The 23,882-nt window shown below is 33.0% G+C and overlaps 2 protein-coding genes across 2 annotated transcripts; both read right to left on the bottom strand.

The window, feature by feature from the left end:
• Nucleotides 1–192: 192 nt before the first annotated feature.
• On the bottom strand, nucleotides 193–12,051 carry LOTGIDRAFT_134296 (hypothetical protein; the record flags this gene model as incomplete). Its single annotated transcript, XM_009068108.1, has 9 exons — nucleotides 193–315; nucleotides 1,682–1,808; nucleotides 2,076–2,253; nucleotides 8,834–8,983; nucleotides 9,743–9,869; nucleotides 10,336–10,461; nucleotides 11,006–11,151; nucleotides 11,541–11,670; nucleotides 11,914–12,051. Coding segments are annotated over 9 exons (1,245 nt in total), but the record flags the coding sequence as incomplete, so codon positions are not given.
• A 6,832-nt stretch (nucleotides 12,052–18,883) lies between these two features.
• LOTGIDRAFT_134361 (hypothetical protein) lies at nucleotides 18,884–19,750 on the bottom strand (the record flags this gene model as incomplete). Its single annotated transcript, XM_009068107.1, has 1 exon — nucleotides 18,884–19,750. A coding segment is annotated over one exon (867 nt), but the record flags the coding sequence as incomplete, so codon positions are not given.
• Nucleotides 19,751–23,882: the final 4,132 nt, after the last annotated feature.

Raw genomic sequence — 23,882 nt, 5'->3', positions numbered from 1 at the left:
TTGTAAAAATCTGCGTATTATACACACAAATATACGGTATATGGGTGTATGGTGGTAAGAGAACAACATAACTGGTGGATTTATTATTTGAATTGCAAGCGGTGAAAAGCTCTACATTAATGATCAAACCTTAACAGAAGCAGAATAAGATTTAAGACACAATTAACAGTAGATGAAAGTATCTTAGAAATATCATAATAAGTAAAATTTTACCTTGTTTTCTTTATCTATGGCATTTTGTTTTTTAGTTTTTTCAGCATCCAACCATTCCAACCAGATGTCACGAAATGGAGGAGGCAATAACTGATGCACCGACTGAAAATATAAAATTTTAAGTTTTAAAAAAAATTACAGAATATGATGATTATTTTCAAATATGGAAAAAAAATATATGAGCTAACCCTTTAAACACAAAACATTATAGATGTATATTTTAGCTTGACATTTTCTTAAATGATAGATATTTTTCAGACACTATTAGTAATGGAGGAAGCTTTACATTATTACTGGCAAATGGATTTGTAGATTGCCACTGTGTGTTTTTATTTCAATTTTTCGGGAAGCTTTCCTAGAACAAACTTAGAATGACAAGAGTATTTCTGTTTTGAACAAACATCTTAATGTTGACTGGAATCAAAAAGGAATATGCTAATTGAAATTTTTGCTAGACCAGAAGTGACATATTGCATAATGTGGAAAAATTGGTTTGGAGGCTGCAAAGTTTATGTAGACTGATTTTATAGAGAAAAACATTTGCATGAAAAATTTTGAAATTTTCTTCTTCGGTGTGCTAATCATCAGATAGATCTGAAAATTACAGGATAGAGACAGAAGGCTAATACAAATAAGACTGCATAATCAAAAGTTTTAAATCACTTCCAGTTTGGGTGACCCCGCACTCAGTGTAATCAAAAAATGTGGACAAAAAACGTATAGATTATCTATAACAAAAAATTTGAATCACTTAATAAGAAAAAATTCAAACAGGAAGTGACATACTAGAGTTGCACGTTTTTATAGAATTTTATTAATTTCTCAATTTATAATCAAAATTTTCAATTCTGGTCATAACATCAAAAGTATTCACCCCACATCAATGTGTTTTTCATAATTAGGATGTACTCTATTTTCTCTCTTTATGTGACATGGGTGTTGGGACATGTTGGCATGTCACCTGGGAACAAATTATCCAGGTTGACATGACGATGATTTGACTGAACACTTATAATATTGCCTTCCAGCATAAGTTGTGAACCACTTAAATTATATTGTGTGCTGACGATTACGGTATTACTTTAATACATTTTGTCTGGGGATGGGGGCCAGAGGAGTTGGTTCAACCAGCCATGATGGTATAATTGATTTATTAATCAGATACCTGAAAATTTTAATTTCTTGTTCATAAATTGTAGGCTTAAAAGCGCCAGAGTTGAAAGTTAACAGGCTAGAAGTTTCAAAAGGTTCAAAAACCATGGGATAAGGTCTCGTTGCCACCCTCAGAGCTGTTCACAGTTCTAGTCTAAACTAATTTTGACAATTTTTGATCAGATGGGGACTCATCTAGTAAGCAACTGAGTTATCCATCTGTCCTTAATTCAGTTGATAAATTTAATCTGGTACTGCCACTTTAAGAGGCCAGAAATACTCCCATGTTTCAATAATTTTTTTGAATTAAACTCACCTGGCCCTTACACAGATGATATAAAGCTAATGTTGAAGCCAGTTGTTCAGCTTCCTTCACATTTTCACATAAAATCTCAGGTGTTAATTCTAGCATTCCACCATCTTTTTTTCTATCAATACGAACTCTACAAATACAAACAGAAATATAATAAAATATATTAACTTATCGTGAAAGATAGCGCCATATAAAAATCTTAATAATAAAAAAATAATAACAATAAAAGTATTTATTATGGGCCTTTAAAAATTAAATTCTTTTATTCCTCATAGACTCTAGTTTTCCAAGCAAATTTGAATCTACATCCACCAGAGATTAGGTACATGTATACAGTACATGTGTACAGTAACGTTTCAAGTGGTTAAAAAATTCTCATTTCAAAATTTTCACTTACTTGCTTTTAAATCTGTTCATTTTAAGTTGTATTTTGGAATATTTTGGAGGATCAGATTTTGGGAGATGTTTTCGAACCCAATCTATAAGAAACTGTTTTGGAGCCTTGCCAGTCCATTGTTGTTTTGTATATTCAAACTTTCTCACATCTTCTACTGCTTTGGTTTTTCCTGGTTTAGCTGCAATATAAATCATTAATCATCATGATGAAATAAAAAAAAATCACAAAAACAGGACTTAACCCACTTTTTTATCCAATCAGCATTGGCTAAATTTTATATCAAGTGAAAATTTATTTCATTAAGCTAGCATTAGGGTCTAAGTAAATAAGTCATTTTTCTCCCTTTGCCCAAGAAAATTTCACTTCATAGGATCTAACTATTAGGGTTATTTTGACGATTGTTCAAGACTTCTGTGAAAGAAAAATGGAACGAAGGTTGATACCTATTTTAATTAGACGACTTGTCTTTTTAACTTTCAAATTCTGGACACACATGGATTTGAAGTCTTACATTTCAACGGTAATGACTATTACTGATTGGCTTAGATGAAAAATTCCCGTTTCTGAGATTACGCATCTGACCCTTTAACTATATCTAATAAATATTTTTAAAAATCCTACAAACTCTTCTTTCCCTTTAAGAGTCTTTATATTGACAAATTTAATCACATGACCATTCCAAAGATCTACAGGACCTCATTGTAAACATTAGAGCAGGGGTTTTCAGACTATGATATATGACTGTGATATATGGAAAATATGGAGATATTTTTAAAGAAATTATACTATTTTCATACATTTCTAGTACTTCTGAAGACTATTCAAATATTTCAAGACTCAAATCAACCCCCAAAATGGCAAACCTGTCCCTTTAAGATTCAGATTCAGAAAATAATTTTGGTTTCTTCAGCCAGAATTTTTCATGTGATGATAAGGCCTAAGACCCATTCTTCAGACAGAAAATTATCCTTAGAAAAATCACATATCCAAATAATAATTTTTTCTTTTGCTGACAATAACACTCGGTACAATTTTGAAGTTGAGTAATCTTGTATATAATTTGTAGTCTAGTGAGACCTATTGAATATTACACTTCTGTTTAAATGAGTTCAAATAAAAGTTATTATTATTATTATTTCATTTCTTGGAAGAAAAAAAACTGCGAAATGTGACTCATACAGCGTAAACATCGAGGTCCAACGGTAGCCTAACCTAAGCCTCAATACATAATAAGATATTCTGGAGATATAAATGACATTTCGAAGAATAATTTAAACTATTGATGTAACCAATCTTTCAAAGAATTAGTGTAGGTCTACTTTCACTTTCAAACAAAGGAAAATAACTTTTTTTGTTAAAAGAGCAATAAAAGGTGTTATATGAGGAATATCAATGTACATGTCTTTACCTTTATTATTGTGTATATGTGATTGTGGTGTATGGATAGTTAAAAACTTCCTGTAATAATCGTATAGTACATGTACTAAATTTTCTACCTACAATATAATTGTCATGTGTTAGGTTTCTATCTAGGAAAATGCATATTGCTTTATGCTTAAGGGATTTTAGAGAGGTTTTCTAAACTAATGTGTATCAGTGTTACAATTTTCAGATACACTCCGCTTGGTCTTGTTATTAACATCTGACAGAATATTGGAATAATGTGAACAGAAGCCATGAATGGCCCTGATACACATGAAAAACAAAAGGGCACTATAATAGTTTACAACCCCTTTAAATGTAGGCCTACTTTGAATTCTACTTTCGTTTTCAACAAATTTTCAGAATGCTATTATAGGCATTATTTTTTGCACTGATAAACATACACTACAATATGGGACAATTACAGCAGAAACAGTCATCGAAAAACATTAACTCTATTCAAGCAAATGTTTTACAATTATGAATACGGTAAGACTTTAAAAATCTTTTTATCAATATCATAGTTAAAGTTCACACCATAGGATCACTGATTGCTATGGTGTGATGGCACCTTTAGTTTGGGACTTCAACAAGTAAATTATCAAATTTTCATATAGATTATGAAAATTGCTTTATGATTCCTGAATATTTTGGCACACAATCTATATGTATTATAGGGTTCAATTTAAACGGTATCTCATCGTAGTTTGACCCATTTTGAGATTCAATATTTCCTATGATTAGCAAAATTTAAATTTATCACCACTATCTGCAAATCAAATCAAATTGTATATTTGAAGGCACATACTGGAACATTTTAAATTGTTATCAAAATTTAACTTGATTAACCAAAACTATAATTTGGTATAACAAATTGCTAAAAAAAAAATGTCAGTCTAACCCTGATGTATCAATTTCAGTTTCACTTTATCCTTAAAGATGGGTTCTCTTATTTTCATTTATGAAAATGAAAATGCAAACACTTATATGAATAGAAAGTAGAAGTGTTCTTATGACTTGGAAAAATACCAGTTTGTATCACATGTCCATAATTAATTCATAATTAGCTAAATTAGAAGAGAATTAACAGCAGAATTCCAATGAGTGACCGATCAAGAAAGGTCAAAAGGTGTTTTTTGTTTATCCAGACTGTTATGATTAAAACATAATAACATAATGATATGATTAAGAATACATGATAATAATTAGAAACACCAATTAATCAAATAGTTAAAAAATAAGGAAACCCATCTTTAAGACTTTTTTATATATTATGTTTAATATATGGCTATATACAATAAAGATCTGAACATACAGATTGGCATGCAGTCTACACTTGTCGTTCCAATAGGATCTGACGAAACAGGCATGGTTTTCTCAATGGACCAATTGGGTTAAATTTGAATGTACCAAGACTCGACTAGAAACTGCCTGCTGATTGGCTAAATTGGCATTGCAGCAACGTACTAATTTGCTCTGGAGGCATCCGGACTTGACGCTATATGAATGGACTCTCTAATAATGGATATATGAAAACACCTTGAGGCATTCTGTATGGAAAACACACAGGATACCACACGGCAAACTGTACTGTTCAGGCCTTTAGGGCTTGCAAGAGTTAGCATAAAGAAATATTGAATAAGTTGAAATTTAACTATACCCATTTATTTTCAGAAAACAGTGTATATTGGACATGAGGAATTTATCTACACCTCTCTCTACTTACCGAAAGCAGCTAAATATGCTATCAGCATCCAAAACCAAAAATTGAGCAGAATGACTTTCTATGTTTTCAATATATATGAAGAGTGGTTGATGAAAAATGAAAATCCTTACAGTCCTTTTGTGATCACATTCTATAAACTGTCAGACAATAATGAGATCAAGGATATTGAGTCAATGAGAATCAACATGGATGGTTATAAAAATCACGAATGCAGATTTACATGTAAAAATGAACAGTCCACAGTAAGTTCGTTTTAATGGTTATTTAATACAATAGAGCTGTATGGTATACTACTACTGGCCATGTATTCTCAAACGATCTTAGCCATTCTCAGCACTAATATCTCCTAGGATTAGGTCTGGGCGATATTGGTTCAAGTTGATATCACGATTTTAAGCATCAATATATCACGATATGGATATATATCGCATCATGAATAAGACATCTGTTTCAAATATTAAGTTACTTGTTCAAATTATGTAGATGATCTGATCTCGACAAAAAATTTTAGGGTATATCATGATAATTACCATATATCACAATATGGCGATATTTCAGTATTTTTTAATCAGGCGATTTTATTAAATACCAGTATTTATCGTGGTACTGGTATATCGCCCAGCCCTACCAAGGATCTTAGCTTCTAATACTCATAGGTATTCAAAACTTAGTAAGATTGTTATCTGCTGTAGATCTTAAGGTCGCTAGTACTATAACTTATGTCATGGCCAGTGGTTTCGAAAGTCAGACACATTGATACAAAATTTTTGGTTTTGAATGATGTTTTCCATAGATCAATATAACAACAAAAGAGTTTTCTTGTGTGAAATAAGTTACATGTCCTCTAAAACATGTCTGGTAACTCAATTTTAACAGTCAGGTCTAACTAGCTACATGCTCTTTTTGCAGATCCTAAATACAGAACACATGGATGTAGAAGTGAATCAACATGTTTCAGAACCAAACACCTTAACCCTTCAGTTCGTACAGAAAAATTGTCCATTGTCCTTCAATACCAATTACTATATATTGTTATTGACTCAAAAGGCAACTGGTATTCAGTATCTTGAACTATTACAAACTACCTCTTCCACTATAAGTTCCTGTATTTTACTAAAGTCAAGACACAGATATCAATATCAACTATACAAAGTCCAACAACAAACTAGACAATATACTGTTAATCAACAAACTGATCTCATATCAATAATAATCTATCAAAAAAATTTATCATCTTGTATGTATTGAGATTTGTGTTCTGCTCAGATCTTTTGAACCACTAGAAAATCTAGAAACATCTCCTATTAGTTGATCAATCTTGTTTTTCAAAACAGTAAGAGGGATGAGTGAAGAACTAAGATTACCAAAATCAATATAAATTACAACATAATCAAGGATAAAAGTACAAAAACTGTTAATCCAAATACACATCAAGTTTCATTAGTGAAATTAAATAAAATTCCCATTCTGGCAAGATGAATTATTTATGACAATGTCAAGGGCAATAACTGAGAAAGCCCGATAGAATCAACTTTGTACTCATCTGAGATCTCATTGATCAAATTCATAATATGATAAAACACACCACTATAGATATCAAACGATTTTACTTATTTTATTCATTTTCAGATAATACACAAGTAGATGTCAAAAACCTTGTAACTTTGGCAGAAATACATTTGAGAAGAATTGGAGCTTGTAAAGCAATTGTTCATCATCTTTACCGTAATAAACCTACAGACCACCCTACCATTTATAAAGCTCGAGAAACTGGAATCATGGAAAAATATGTAAAAGATAACAATGGAGATCCAGGTTCAAGCATCAATAACAAAATCAATGGATTATTTTTCTTGGCTAATGCAAAAAACATCTCTGGAGAAATACCAGAAGATAGCAGTTTTGGTAACTATAGAATAATGATTCCACCAGACTATCTTGTCGAGGGTTGCCATCTTTATTTCGCCGATTTCACATGTGTTCATGGGAAATCTCACTATATCACTCTAGTTTTAACGAAAATTGACAGTGATGAGGACAGATATTGTAAAAACAGATTGGTAAAACTTGACATCACCAATAATCCATTTTTCTGTAAAAACCAGAACTCTAACACATTTTTTGTCTCTCATGGAATCCATTTAAAAGTTGAAATACTTTACACAGAGAATGTGAATCTACATGAACTGAGATTAATGAAAGAAAATGGTTTCGTAGATTTTAGAGAATATATTTTAGAAGATCATCTTGTGACTTGGGAAGGACACAGCAAACCTGGGGGAGTCCCTAAGCCATCTCACTGTACATACTGTAATCTATCTCCAATACTTCCTTGAGTTCTATCAGATCTCTTATACTTTCTGATCTAACTTACTTACTTCTCATAACGACAAATGTTAATTGTAAATTGACGGGTGGGGGTGGAGGGGGACATTCAAAAATTGGATTTTAGATGAACGAATAAAGTAAGCAAACTCACTGAAAACCAGCAAGTACGAAAGGCAAGAACTCATCTCAAACTGCCCACACCTGTTCGTATAGACAATCATTGGTAGTTTGCATTATGTTTACGTTTGCCATTTACTACACTTTTGACTGGAATCGAAGGGCATTATTACTCACTGGCATCAAGAGTTGCCATACCTCAAGCTAAGCAATCAAAAACACTGTTATTAGTTAGTTGACAATAACTCATATTCAGGGGTTGGCCATATTCAATCCATAAATATAAAACTTCCAGACATGTTGTCTTCCAATGTTTAATCTAATGAAGCATTTGATTGATTGAATATGTGAACATATGTCATGAAAAAATTTGGTCAGATCATGGATGATTAGTGGAGATTGATACTCATTAAGAGATTGACTCGTAGTGAAATAAAATAATTACTGATCCCTTCTGCAAAGAAATTGTTATGCTCTTGATATTGAAGTGTTATACAGTCTTTGTATAAATAGACTAAAATATATATCAAATCATTAACTTATACATGTCTAGAATTGAGTTTAGGATTCTATTTAAAAATAAAATAGCTTTCTTTTATTTCTAACATCGCTTCATTGTTGGAATGAAGTTAATACATAGGAAAAACATTGAATTCACCTCCACCACATCTGTCTAGATGTTTATTAAGTGGTATCATTCTAAAATTAGGATGTTTGATATCTTATCCGTGAGGTAAATGAACCAAGTACTAACGATCCAAACTGCTTAACCAAAACCGAAATCCAAACAACAACGATATTGTATTCATATCATAACATTATTCTATTGAATTACATAAATATTATCTAATTTAATCTATTATTGAAATGAATAAATTAATTTTCTAAATATTATTATAAAATTGATTTGTGTAAACCATTATTGAATTATATAATATATATTTTAATTGTAAATTGTTCTATTGGTAATTGGGTATGAGCAATGTTCAAATTTTTGTTAATTTTTCTTTATAAGGTCATTGTAATAAAGATTATTATTATTATTATTATTATTATTATTATTATAAACTCTTACCTTGTACTGGGGACTTCACAGCATGTTCTTCAAGAGCATCAAAACAAACGAAATCAATGTCATTTTCTACTTTCTTTACCTTCTCCCCACTGGAACTAGAAACAGACTGACTGGAACTGGGTAAACTCTCAGCTTTAGAAGCTTCTGCAGGCTTTGGTAACACCTTTTTTTCTTCTTTTGGTGCGGGAGCAGGCTTGATACTTGGATCAAATCCAGGGAAAGTTTCTAAGGCATTCATTTCTGTAAATATGTTCAAACATAAACCTGTCGATATTCTTCAGTTTGAAATCTACATGCTCCAATAATATCAAAAGGTTTTTTAAAGGTCATTGCAATATTTTTTTTCTATAAATTTATGAAATGAAATTGAGTTTCCTATCTCTCTGCTTGTGATAATGAAAGTGTCAAAAGGAAAATCATGTTGTAACAGTTGAACAGTAACATTAGTCTCTTCCTTATTGTCAATGGTACTATCAGATCTTTCACATACACTGAAGGTAGCACGTAGAGCCCCTTTTCTTTATTCCCATCTGAACAACTGAGTTGATTTAATTGAGTTTTACATCCTGTCTTGATTGTGCTAATGAAGGTGGCAAAGTCATGCAGCGCACAATGAGGAAAATTTTGCCAGAACAGTAACCCTAGTCTACTCCTTATTCATTTTCAACAGTATATTGATCACATGCACAGTCCATAGCACACAGGACCGATTCCGTTATCACACCTGAACAACTAGACGCTATTTCCATGCCAATCCCTCTAACCTTTATTACTTCAAAGTGACAAACATAAACTCTATCCCTAAACTGGTCCGCTATTCCATCTAAAGTTTCACATCGAACAAACGGGTCAGAGTTATTGTCATCTTGGCATTGATTGGAAGAAATTCACGTTATACAAATGAAACGTTTCTCTTTTTCTGCACCATGTGGGCTAATGAAGACAGTCGTGTTAGAAACAACAGGGTTCTGTTAAACTAAATTTCCTAATTGTACTTACCTACAGTCATTTCACGTATTGTTTTTGACAGTTTTTTATGAATGGATTCGTTGCCTTGTTGTTTAGCTAAGCTAGCCTGCTCCTTGACATCTTCTAATTTCTCATGCAGAGATAGGTATTTAGAATTCTACAATTTAAATGAAATTTAGTCACTAATTATATTGCCCTCAATCAAATTGACAAAACCTTTTTAAAATAAAAAAAACTAAATGCTGCACTGCAAGCTTACACCAACAAAACAGAAAATATAAAGCCGTATTTTAAAAGAGTACTATATGCACGGTAAAATATTTGGACAGCTTGTTTAAAAATCTGGCAGGAATTACATGTACATGTATCTAAGAAGAGGATGATGAAGCAATAAAACTTCAGAAATAACATTATAGTTAAGTCCAAAGTCCTGTTCTTGTGGACAAAGTACCAAAGTTACATTATTAGCTATTTGGACTTTTCAAAATGCATGCCAAGTTAAGATAGTAGAATCAGCTCTAGCCTATTCTAAAAGAACAGGTAATCCCTACATCTTTAGCTACAGTTATTACTTAGACTTGAACAGCAAAGTCATTAGTCTATCTTGTAACATGCATACTTACTGGATCAAATTCTTTTGGACCACCTTCACCTTCTGACTCTGAAGAGCTCATATTAGCGTACTGTAAGATCCAATTCTTCATATTACCTCCCTTGTTCTCACCACCACCAGATTTCTTCTTTTTCTTCTGCAATTTAAGTTGTTTATGAAAACATTCTATAAAGAACAAACATAACCAAATATTCCATTTCTAATCTCTGTCAGAACTTTTACCATTAGAAAAGTTATATCGTGTGGGGCACAGGAACATTTTAGAATATTTGGCAATGTTTTGATCGACTCATTAATGATAAAACACTAAGATATATAGATATACTACTATTTTTACTTGATAACGTTACCTGTATGTGTTCCGAAACGTAGTATGTAATAAATGCAGAAGTAGTATATCTATATATTTTAGTGTCTTATTTGTAATCTTCCTACTTCTATATGTCTTATAAACAATGACTCATTAATGGTTCAGCTTTGTGTAGACACCAAACGTTATGCCAAATTTGGCCTTTATCATGATGAAAATTCCCCAAAACTAACGATCCAAAAATGAATCCGAGCATTAATAGCCCTAAATGCGCCCATATCCCATCCACATATCACACCCTCGGAATATGTAGGACCAGATTGGTCAGGTTATCTGTAAGACCTAGAGTGTTTCCAAAGTTTTTACAGACCTTCTTCTGTGATTTAGATGATTGTTTTGTCTCAGCTACATCATCAATATGTGATTTTTGTACTTGTAATGATTGATCAAACTGCTGCCTTCGTTTCTTTTCTTCTTCTCGTAATAATGTTTCTGAGAAACCTGCAGGCAACTGATCTGAAATTTGTAAGACAATTTGAGTCTAAATTCAAGCAGTCATCTCAAAGGTCAGTGCAATTAATTATTAGTTCAAGCTGGACTTTTAAATCAAAACCAGACACACAATCTTATAAATACATAAAAATTTAAAAGAATTTCGTTCCAAGGAATGGCGCAAGAAGATTATTGATGCAATGAATCTTTAAATAATATGTTCCCTATAAGATTTTGACATATACCTTACATGTTCTTATTGTGTTTTAGCCTATGTTTATACAGACTATTTATATGTGTTTTTGAGACCTTCTTGCATAATCAAATTATAGGCAGAAAACCAAATGAAGAACTTATCATCAATGATTGGTGGAAATCAAGACGAGTAAACTATCAGACTAAAAGTTACATACCATTAGCAATATTTAAACATAGCCAATCTAGAGCTGTTATTAAATCACCACCTTTCATTATAGTATTATTCATAGTGTTTTCTATCTGTTTCTGGGTGAAACCAGCATCTGATAAACTATTATACACATCCTGAAATTATATCATTTTCATATATTTGACTATCTAACACCCCTCTATTTTTTATTGAACTCTTCTACACATGCACACGTCCTATCCTACAATATGGTGATTGGAAGAACTCATTTAAAACTTAGGGGTGTTTTGTGTTACATGTCAAGATATATCCAGCCGTAGTAGTCCATCAGAAGATAAATTATGCCTCTTTTCTGATTAGAATGTTCCTTTAGTTCCTGTTAAGCTTATAAAACTTACTGTGAGTTTTCTAGAGGTCAGCCTTTTCGATAATTCTCCATAACTCTTGGTTTGATCATTATGTTCTTGAATTAGGGTTAATATATCACTTTCTAGTTTCTTTGGAATGCTGACCTGTAACAAGTGTTTTGACACTGATATTCAAATTCACAAAAAATTCGACAAAAGTGTGAAGATAGTAGTATCAATCAAAAATTCAAAATATACAATACAGAAGGAGTTCCATTGTGTCAGACCTTATCTAGTCAAAGACATCTACATTGTTAATATATTGCCCATATCTTGTAATAATCCATTTGAACAAAATACTTGTATCGGTACTAAATATTATTGTAAAATACCAAGTATTAATGCAAATAAACAACATACATAGTGGTTGGCCTCTTTCTTTGAAGGGAGCACATCTTAGAGAAAGAAAGAAATGCCTTTGTTAGTCTTCTAGACAATTCTTGCCCCCATCTCTACCCCCTGATCTAATGATTCATAGAAATGCCACTGAACATACATACCTTTAAATGTTCCTCTGCCTGTTCAACAGCATTAGTTACATTTCCTGATGTTTCACTTTTGTATGTTTTAGGTATAACTGAAGATGAAATGCAAAGGAAAATTTTGTCAACGTCTTAGGCCTACACAATCAAATCTTAATTTTGAGTGATCATCAGTGGTTGGAAGCTGTGCTAGTGGGGGCATAGCGGGGCAATCTAAGACTGTTATTTCAATTCATGGCTCAATGATTAGCATCATTTGACTCAATAACCATTTAGTATGATAATCAAGCAAAGATAACAAAATTAGAACTGAAATATTATCAATTGCCAACAAGTCTTACAACTAATAGACACCCTTTCCACCTGGGAGGCTCTTTCCACTGAACTCTTCTATGATGAAATGATACTGCATTTTATCTGGAAGAACTGCAACAAAGAGTGAATGTCAATGAACATTGACTCCATTGGCTTTGAGTGACTTTTTACTGAGTGAGACTGTTCATCGTCAGATCCGCACTTGTACTGAGAATTCAAGTGTACAGTGAACATGTCTCGATCGATTAATGAACGCACTAACCGTCTTGCTTGGCACCTTTCTTATTTTTTGATGCCATTTTAAAACAATTCAACAGGTTTACAGAAATATTGCACACGTGTGGTGAAGTTTCATAACCGGAAGTTTACAATTTGTGATTTAATGCGCATGTGCAAATTTGACAGTTCACTACTTTCGTTTTCATCTGTCAAATATTTTCTTGAAATGTACAAGCCTACTGTACTTAGTAATGCTTCTGTAGATTCAAGTCGCCCTTGCATCAAAGGTCGGAGATTTGTACCTTGCAGTAACGTTTAGCTGTTTGATTGGGACACTATTAATAAAAATCCCCACCCCTAACTCTAATAAAAATACACTCTAGCCTTCTCTGTTCAAATCCTTGATAAAAAATTAATAGTGCTCAGTGTAGTACAATAGAAGTTTGAACTCTCAAACTAAACCATTGTTTCTAGGCCTTTATTGGGGAGATTTCTCGTCAGTTGTGCTCAATTTGTCTCCAATTAAGAGTTAATTTCTGTATTGCACCAAGCCTCAATGTGCACTTATTCAATTGCTTGAAATCACAGCTTGGGTATGAGCTGAAATCAGGGGTTAAGATAGAAAACCTACTGTATGTTACCAAGGCACACATTGTTTCTGAGAAAGCTGTGGTGGATATTTACCTTGAATGGCATATGACTTCACCATGATGCTTCTGTGAAAATGAAATACAATACAAATGTAATATCTTTATTTTTATCAGTGCTAAGTAATAAGGGATTTGAAGGGGAAACAAAAGAGTCTTGTCATTTGTAAGGAAGAGGGAAGCAAATGGTTCATGATTGTGTTATCATAAATTTTTCTTAGATTCGACAATGAATTAAATACAACAAACTTGGATTATACAGATTGTTTATTAAACAATGTTTAATTATACTCTAGACACCTCTATACATCATATAAAATATATCTGGACTCAAAATATACATATTCACACACTTTAAATATATACCTAGTACTTGCCCCTACACAGTTCCTTAGTTATGATATTTCCCCCTGTATATCACATCTGAGGAACTTGGTAGGGTCAGGCCAGAGTTTTTGCTGGATTTTAAAATTGAAAAATGAAAGTGCCTGAGGCTAATTCTAAATTTTATAACAAGTTCATAATTTATTCAAAGACATAAAACTCATTATTTTGATCACTTGAAAAACGACTAATTTTGATAATCTCACAACTGTTAACAATATGTCCAAGAGGTTATGTGGGGTTACTTTCCATTCAACAAGAGAGAAGAATTAATCTAATCTCCAATTGAACACAAATTTACTGGTTTTTGTTTACTGAGGTCAATAGAAGGAATAAGCCTTCCTTGATTAATCTGATTAAAATGCTTATCATTTCTCTAGGTACGGGAGACTCAACTTGCCATTCGTGATTTGACAAAATTATTCTGCATCATTTTATATTAAACCAATCAAATGTTCAATGAAATAACCTTACTATGAGGAATTATGGGATATGCATTTTAAAACGGTGTTTTTGTTTGATTGGCTGGAATTAATTATGATGACTAATTGGATCATACAACATAATTCAATTTTGTAAGATCGTGGATGACAGGTTGACTCAAACCACATTGAAAACATGAAACATCCAGTTCTGCATTTCAACAGTAAGTTTATTAATGTACATTGCATTAAAGAAGTCCTACCAGCTTTAATGCATCGGCCCTGATATAAACACAAGCAGGAGTTGCCTGAAATGCATTTAAGATTTGATTTTTAACCCTTTGAACCCTGAGTGTACATGAAATAAAACGTCTTATACCCTGAACTTATAAAATAAGTTAAAGCGCATGATGTTAACGTTGTAGGACGTCACTTAGTAATGGTCCATTTACTGGCCGCTTGGGTATATATTAATTATTTAAGTGGCCATAAACAGGCTGCTAGGGTTGAAAGGGTTAATATTTAAATGAACAAGCAACATGATCAAATCACTTATTTTCTAAAAAAAATGATAGAGATATCTTAAATTCAACTATATCAAGAGATTAAGCTAATATATATAATACCTGTATGAAAAAATATTGGCATTTTTGTCTTTGATGTCCTTAATATTGAGCATCAATTCAGATGTTTTGACAATTAGTGATGTAAACAAGTAATAAATATCTACAAGGTTGGATATAATGTGCCAGTTATCTATTTGACACCCCTATACATTCTAATGAACTCGTCCCCACATGCATACTTTCATTCAATAGGAAAAGGTATTGTATGATTGGAGGAGCTCATTTTAGAAATAAGGTGTTTAATGTTGCCTGTCAAAGTATATCCAGCCTTGAAAATCTAACAAATTCATTTTGATTTAAGATGTTCTCAATATCAAAATCGCTGCCAGTCACTTGAGAGCTTCAGTCAGACATGACAGGATATTATAATTTTAATGAGCAATATGGTTTACAAAAGCAATTAAAACTACCCAAAAATGTGCATCAAAAGCAATGGCTGTGCTTTAATAATAAGCATGATAAAGGATCATAGAGAATCTTGAAAAATAGACTCTTCTCCCCTTCAAAGAATCATCTCACATAAAAAAATATGCTTGTAAAATGGTTATAAACTTCAGATAAAATCAAGGAAAATCATAGTATAAATATAATTCATAATTTCACAACTTTGTTACTCCTACTAACATTGAAAGTAATGTCCTATCACTCTATTGTTGTATAATAAAAGGAGGAAGAGTAACTAAAGTATTTTATTCTACAAGCTTTCGTTTTCGTCTTACTTCTGTTATTATTAATACATAACATTGTTAAACATAATTTTTAAAGGATTTTATCCTTGGATGTCGAAATCATCGTCCCTTTAACATGCCAGAAACTATTACATATTTCTGGGGTTTCACCTTTGAATAAGAGACTGAGCTAATATGTGTTCATGTCACATGATTTTAAAACTGGCCAATCAACATGCTTCTACTTCTACTACTTTGTTTTCTGATTATGGATACATGCATAAAGTAAAGATAGAGGAGCTAGGGGTGGCTAAGCATGTTTGAGTGATAAGATTTGAATGACATTTAGAAGTGGAGAGTAGAATTTTGACAAAAACACAAGGGGTATATTATGGTATAACTCACTTCTTTAATAACAAAGCACATAACGTTTCAACACAATTTTCACGTGTCGTCATCAGATGAAATGAAGTAGTGGGGGTAAACATGAGGATATATAACAAGAAAGAAGCAGTGTACAGAAGAAAAACGGTAATGAAGACAATGAGAACAGTCCACTGGACTGAGTTATACCTTAATATACTCCTTGTGTTTTTGTTATAATGTTTGAATGAGCTTTATCAGAAAATAAGTTACAGCACATGAAACAGTTCCTTTAAATAACAATAATAATAATCAAAAAATTAAATTAACAATAAATTAAACCTCTAATTCATGAAAACAACAAACAAAATCAAAACAATATAATAACAGTATAATTTTATATATAATGATTTTTGCGTCCTGTTTTTCTGCATATTTTTGTGTTTATAAATATAGATTAAGAAACACAAATTCTTACAAAGTGAATCAGTAAAGTCAGACCGTAAAGAAGGTCACTTCTAGTATAAGGTTTTATAAGAGAAACTCCCTTAGAGAACCACTGGCCTAGGTCACATGTAGGGACTGTGGACTTCGGCATTGGAATAAATCAATTTTAGTCTAAAATTAACCAACAGTATTGAAATCTGTGAAAGAAATGTAACCATCTAAATATTTTCTAAAATAGTGGTGTTGGGTGTTATAGAAGATACTCTCTTATTGAAGCACTGGCCAAGGTCACAAGAAGAGAACATACTTCTTTTGCATCAATTATCTATTTGAGTAATAAAGATCTATAATTTGACAAAAACTGAAGATTGGGACATATTCATATATTGGATATATCATTTGCTTTAACAGATGATAGACATTAAACAACTCAAAATCAAATTTCATTCTGTTCAGTGAATCTGAAATGAAGGTGTATCAGCTGGTAAAGAAAAAAAAATATATAAAACCTTTAAATAAAGATTTTTGATTAACTAGTTTCACGGTCTAGTCTACATTTGATGAATAACTGATATACAATAATCATTGCATTATACCAAAAAAAAAAAAAAAAAAAATTCAAATCAGAAAAGATTATTAAAGCAATAATACCTCTGAGATATAACATAGAGTTTAAATTCTCAGACTTGGCCAATAACTGTATATTTCTACCAGTGGACTAACCTGGCCATGTATTTTCGAAACTATCTTAGTGCTAGGATGTCAAAGGTTCTTATCTTCTAACATTGATTCTAGGACATCCTAGCACCAAGATCGTTTCGAGAATACGTGGCCTGGTGTCATAACTAAAACTATATCGTGGGCGATCGCTTGAAACCTTGTATATGCAATATTTGGTCATTTTGACTTTTTGGTACCGTTCGAAAGCTTGTAAAAGTGCGGATCTTGTGAACGTATCCTCGTATTCTTTGATTCTAAATAACTCAAAAAACGCTAATTAAATGACACGTATATAAACAGTCAGATTTAAAACATCGTAAAATATATTAATATACAAGGTTCAATGTTCCTTTTCTGCGTATAAGATGAAAAACCTCGTATACTGTATTATTATACAAGTTTTTGGTTCAATAGGCCAGTGATCTTGAATTGTTATACGAGGTTTATATTTTCCAAGAATGAAAACCACGTATAGCGGTAAAAAAAAAATAATCAAAAAGATTTTAACTAATAGTTTTTGGCGTTTTTGTCGAAAAGTAATTCCGCATCAGATATCGTTATACGAGGTTTCAAGCCCTATAACTCCATAAACACAAGTTATTAATGAAAAAAGCTTTGAAATATTTAAGCTTTTTTCAATAATTACTTGAAGTTTTATTTCATTGATAACTTAGATATACAGATTTACAAGATTATACAGAGATTCTGTTATGAAACCAGGCACTGTATTCTCGAAACAATCTTAGCGCTAGGATGTCCTAGGTTCTTATCTTCTAATATTGATTCTAGGACATCCTAGCGCTAAGATCGGCCAAGTTTCAGAATTTGAAATTTTATGTTTATTCTAGAAGGTAGTATCCCTTTAAAACTAATTAATGCAGACTGTCACAGCCTTTGTTAAAAGTTGTATTTTAATACAGTTTAAATTATAAAACAACCTTCAGCCATTATAACCATGGGTAGGTTTAAAGAATCCCATTTTTTAGAATGTTCAAGAACATGATACCAAAAAGTGCAAAAAAAACCTCTATATACAGAAAACTTATATTAGCTAGCTGTGACTACCTCCTCTTTGTCCACAGCAGTTGTTATATCACAGAGTTCTTCTTCCCCTTCTACTGGTTGCCCTGCTTCCTCTTCAGCACTACCAGAATCTACTCTGGTATCATCTCCAACACCCTGAGTAGCTTCCACCCAACTTTTAATTCTATCTTTATCTATTATTTTCTGTTGTGATGAGGAGCTATGTTTCTCGTTGAGCTTTTCTAGAAGCATGGTTGGACTGCCATCGCGTAGAGTTCTAGAGGAATGTGTAGACATAGCCTCGCTGTTTTCAATGGTTCGAGAAGAATGTTGGGAAAGGATTTCCACACTTAAATCAAAATTTCCGTAGTGTATTGAATCTATGTGTGGTAAATCTTCAATGTTATCTGGATCCTCATCCTCATCGCTATCACCAGTATGATTAAAATAAGGCTGAGGTGATTTCGATGGTTCCACAGGCTCCAGGTAGTCCTCAGTATCTGCCTCATTACCTGCATCAGTTTCATAATAAACACTGGACTGTTCGTTAATGACTGAGGATTGAATACCAGTCACTTGTGAGCGGGGGCTTTTCGATACTTCATAGCCCTTGCTATCAGTCTCTGGCTCTGAGTATGGATAATTTTCTGAGATTGGCTCAGAAAGAATACTACTGGTAAATGAAATGGCACTACAACCAGATGGGGTACGGGAATGTCCCATATGAGCAAACAAATTAGGAACACCAGATGGTCCTGCACGATTATTAGGATTTTCTTGAAGGTCTTTTTCAACACTTGACACCATTTCTTTATAGCTGTCCGTAGCTTTTTGTGTCAGTTCAATTAAACGCCAGAATTGTCTTTCCGAACCCTCGAAGTTGAAAACACCCACAACACTGACAGGAACTAACTTAGCACATGCCCTTCCTAAAGCTCTTCTACCCAGAGCAAAAACATAAGGCACTTCTTGCTCTGTACACATATTCAGAATATTATTCAAGGCATCATCGAGACCACCTTTCGACTGAATTTTTTCCAAATTTGGTGAAATAATGACACAACGAATTTTCTGTAATTTCAAATGTTTTGTTACTTCCCTCAGCCCTAAAACAATTCTTCGTTTCGACTTGGCTTTTTTAGGATCTTTATGATATTGTTTATCTTGGTAACGAACTAGGTTCTGTAGAAACTGAAGGCAACAATTGTCAATATCTTTTTCTAACATCTGTGTACAATACTCACGGTACCTACGACTATGTATTTTCAATAGTGCTGGATTGGACGAATCCTTCGCAATTGGACTGTTGAAACCGGACTGTAAGGGACTGGCACTTGGAGACAGTGGACTCATACTGAAGGGTGAAGTTTGACTAACTGGTGAAAGTTCTGCACTTGCTGAACCTTTTCCCTTGTCTTCATCTTGGGACAGATCACTCTCTGGATTAACAACACCAACGCAAACCTGGCTGCCCCCAGACACGCCTGACGGATCCTCCTCCAACAATCTCATTCGTTTCTTTTCTTCCCTTTCCTTCAATATCACTTTCTTCAAAGGACTTGGTTTCTTTGGTTTAGGGAATTCACGTTCTTTCCCGCGTTTGACCTTAGGACATGTTGAATCCAGAGGATTGTGAGGGCGTCTTGGGGGTTCAAGTTCAGGTTTCACCTTCTTTTTTATCACATGTTTCTTTGGAGCATTTTTCGTAGTTATGGCATCATCCCTCTTTTGTTCTAAGGCATCTATCATTGCAGCAAAGTCTAAGGCAATTGGTTGGTTGGATTTGCGGTTATTCTTACCAGATCCATTAGCAGTTTTAGGAGGTTTCAGAGCAGGTGTTGGTGTATTTACAATGGGGGCTTCTTTGGCTGGCCCTTGATCACGCTTGGCCTTCAAACCAAGTTCTTGTAGCATTTGTTGTTCGATAGTAATTTCAGCCATTTCATCATTTGCTGCCTTGTTTGCTTGATCTCTCCTTTTTCTCCTCTTTCTGGCACTCTTCGTTTCTGCTGCCTGTTTGAAGAGAATCTGGTCATTGCTATCATTTTCAACTTCGAAACTGCCCAGATCAGGATCAGGGATGTCTTCTGTCTCCTGAACACCATTACTCAGACCAAGTTGCTTGATGTTACTGGCAGTTGAGTTTTCTAGTGCTGGGGCAGTACTTGGTACACGTTTTGATCCAGATAGATCTGGGAATTCTAACTCATCTTCTAACCGAATATTTATTTCCTCTTCAGCACCATGATTTGCATCGCCTGCATTCTCAGAATTTTCCACATTTTCCCCTTTTCCTTTCTTTTTCTTCCGATTTCGTTTCCTTTTCTTCTTGGTTTCTGTTGTTTCTGGTGTCTTTTCTTCAGCTTCACTTGAGTGATGTTCCTTACTTTCAGCTTGTATAACTGCAGTCTTTGCCCTGAGAGAAAAGTCAGTTGAAAGTGTTCTTTGATGTTTGGAACCACGAGGGTGTGTTCCACTAGTCATCACATTAGCTGCCATGTCCTGAACAACTAATAATTGATTTGAAGTACCTTCTGTCTTTTTAACACCATTTATGTTTTCAGGTTTCACTTTATCCTTATGTAAATATAGAGAATTTGGCAATTCTTTCAAATGCAAATCTGCAATTTCTTTTGGAAAGTCAGTTTGTGATTCAGTATTACACATTAAAGGCTTAGTAGGCCTACTCTCAGTAATGTCAGTTACATTCTTATGGCTCAAATGGTCTGGGGCCACCATTGGGTAATGGTTTCTTACAGGAGGACCGTTTGCCCAAACATGCATAGGTACGACACCGTGCATCGTGTGTGTCACATTAACAGGCGGTCGAGGGTGACGGGTGCCACCGATTTGATTTGGATAACGCCCCATATTTGGTCGAACCATGCGAATGTTTTGATAATATATTTGATCCATTATGAGCGCGTGGATTGTCCAGCAAATCCTCTTAACTTTCACAGGTTGTATCCTTTGGTGGATATACAGATTCTTATTTAACTACATTCCGACTAGGTTTCTTCCATCGGGGAAGCCATGTTTGTCAATCCAATCCGGAAGTATTTATATTAATGAAGACTTGAACAACCAGCCAGAAATTTGTAAATGTAAACTCAGGGTAAAATTACTTATTTGTCGAGCTCTGGACATAAAATGTTGTAGATACACTTTTAAATGATCAAATGAAATTAAGACAGCGCTTTGTTGAAACTTGCGACGTATGAAATAAACAACTGAATAGTTATCCTGATTCAGCCTAGCTGTAGTCTGACTTTAGAAACTGGATTCTTAAAAAGAGTTTTGTCCCTTTGATCATACTTGCGATTGGCCTTTAATATTACTACTTGGCTGCTTGGCAATGATTACAAATAAAGAGTAAATAAAGATTGATATTAAGAAATCGTGCAGGGACAGTTTATTTTTAGGCCTTTGACAAAGACATTTAATGAATGATATTATTAAGGATGTAAGTTTTAGGAATTCTTTGAGAATAATACAAAACCTTAAAATGTGATGTATGTAGTAAAATCCATTACAGGTGTATGTCTAAGCTGTATAAAAAAAAATGAAGAAAAAATAAAACCTTATTATTTTGAAATACCAATATTATAATGTCCTTGACTGTAACTATGAGAAATTAGCAGGCCTACGTTTAATTGTAACCTGTACTGAAAGTGCAACCAAGACATTTAGGCTATGTCATATACACTATTACCACCTAGGGCAGGGGTAATATTGAAATATTTGGGGGCAATGGGGCGCTTTGTAGACGAGCATAAAATTTTGTGAAAATTATAATTTCAAATCGTTCTATTTAATCAGGCTAAGTAAGGCATTATAAGGAGAAGGGGTAATCGAAATTGAGGATCCTGAATGGACAATGGGGTAATATAAAGAACCTCTGAACCTCGGGGTACCCGAGAGAACCTCAGCGAGTACTCAAAAAGGCTCATAGAAATTTTTGTCTTGCAAACAATGCTACGAATCCAGTTGTAATATTATGGTTATGATAGAGGAGAGGGTAGGGTCTGTCAGCGAGGGTATAACAAAGGAAAAATTCAAAAAGCTTTGGAACCATGGCGTAAGACTATGGCCTAATTGTCTCTTTAAAATTAAATTTTTAGGGGAAGACCTCAATGAGAATAGAGGTGAAGCTGAGAGAACAGATATTTGCAGTGTTTGTTCTACCAAGGTACTAAACAAATGTGAGCTTAGCAGATTCCATGAAATTGATTAAGGAATGCACACACAGACTCGATAAATAAACACAACTTTTTCTCTTTAAAAATATAATAAAAACAAAAAACAAAATAATAAAGGATCACAAAAAATTGAACAGATTCTATAATTATATCTTGATAATGATCATAATAAAATGATTTTATGTATGAGTAACCTTTTGAATGCAGGTATGTCATAGAGTATCAGTTAAAACACATCGTCTTAGTTAGTGAACAATTGTAAGATTTGAGATTCATAATGGTCTCTTTGTGATGACACCTAAACTGAAAAATTTCCTTTTATGTTTTTCTGCATTTGCCATCCTTGATCTGACAAAATTATTCTTCGAACTATGTTCAATAACAGGTTGAAGTAATTGATATAAATCAGTCACAATTTTTTTAAAAATTGGTCTGGCATATAGTCAGGAAATAATTTAAAAGAGCATTTGATTGGTTGAACATTAAATTTCCCAGAACAGGAGAAGTATAACAATTTCGCCAGATCGTGTAAGGCAAGTGGAGTTAAATCAAAGTGGAAAAACATGGACAATTCAGTTTTAAATTTTAACAGAGATTCATTGTTCATTAGCTTGCAACATAATATAACTATTTTAATATACAATACCCCTCAAGTTTAAGGTCAAATAGCATAATAAACTTTATTTTCTACATATTTACACAACCCATATACATTTCAATTTGATTGCCTTTCAAAAGGAAATATTTCAAAGACTACATATAGTGAGCCAGTCAAAATTTTTTACACCCTTAAATTTTCTAATGAACTCTTCCACACATGCATACTTTCTGTTAATATGACTGCTGTATATGTATTATTGGAGGAGCTCATATTAAAATTAGGGATGTTGCCTGTTGCCTGTCATATTATATCCAACCTTGTTGATAATGGTAAGAGTAATTGTTCTGCAGATAATAATAAAGTGATTCTGTAGGGACTTTTCAAATATGTGGGTTAAGAGAGTTTTCACTTGTCCTCATTGATTCTCATAGTCAATGGATGTTATGATTGTGGGTAAAATATTATCATTTGCAGGAATGTTAGTTATATCACATTTTAACAGAATGACAACATTTTAAAATTGGAAACAGAAAAGGAATATTCATTAATATTTGATCATTTGAATATAAAAAGTTAAATTGCATAGTTACTTATTTTGGACAGAAAGGATAAATATGGAAGCACTAGGTCTATATACCACTTTTTTAATTTCATAGAAAAAGCATTAATCTTCTACTGATAATATGATTTGACGGATGTCATCCAGGAAGCATTTAAACCTTGAAATTTTGATTGGTAATATATTAACAGGAAGACATTTATTTTAAATGAGTTTTATGAGATTCATTATTAAGTTTAAATAAAATTTCAAAAAAAGATAGTATTGAGCAAGATTTAAAGTTGA

This window comes from Lottia gigantea (assembly GCF_000327385.1).
Source record: "Lottia gigantea unplaced genomic scaffold LOTGIsca_89, whole genome shotgun sequence".
NCBI classification, from domain to species: domain Eukaryota; kingdom Metazoa; phylum Mollusca; class Gastropoda; family Lottiidae; genus Lottia; species Lottia gigantea.
Note: the sequence above shows the minus strand (reverse complement) of the source record. Positions and strands in the feature narration are given on the sequence as shown.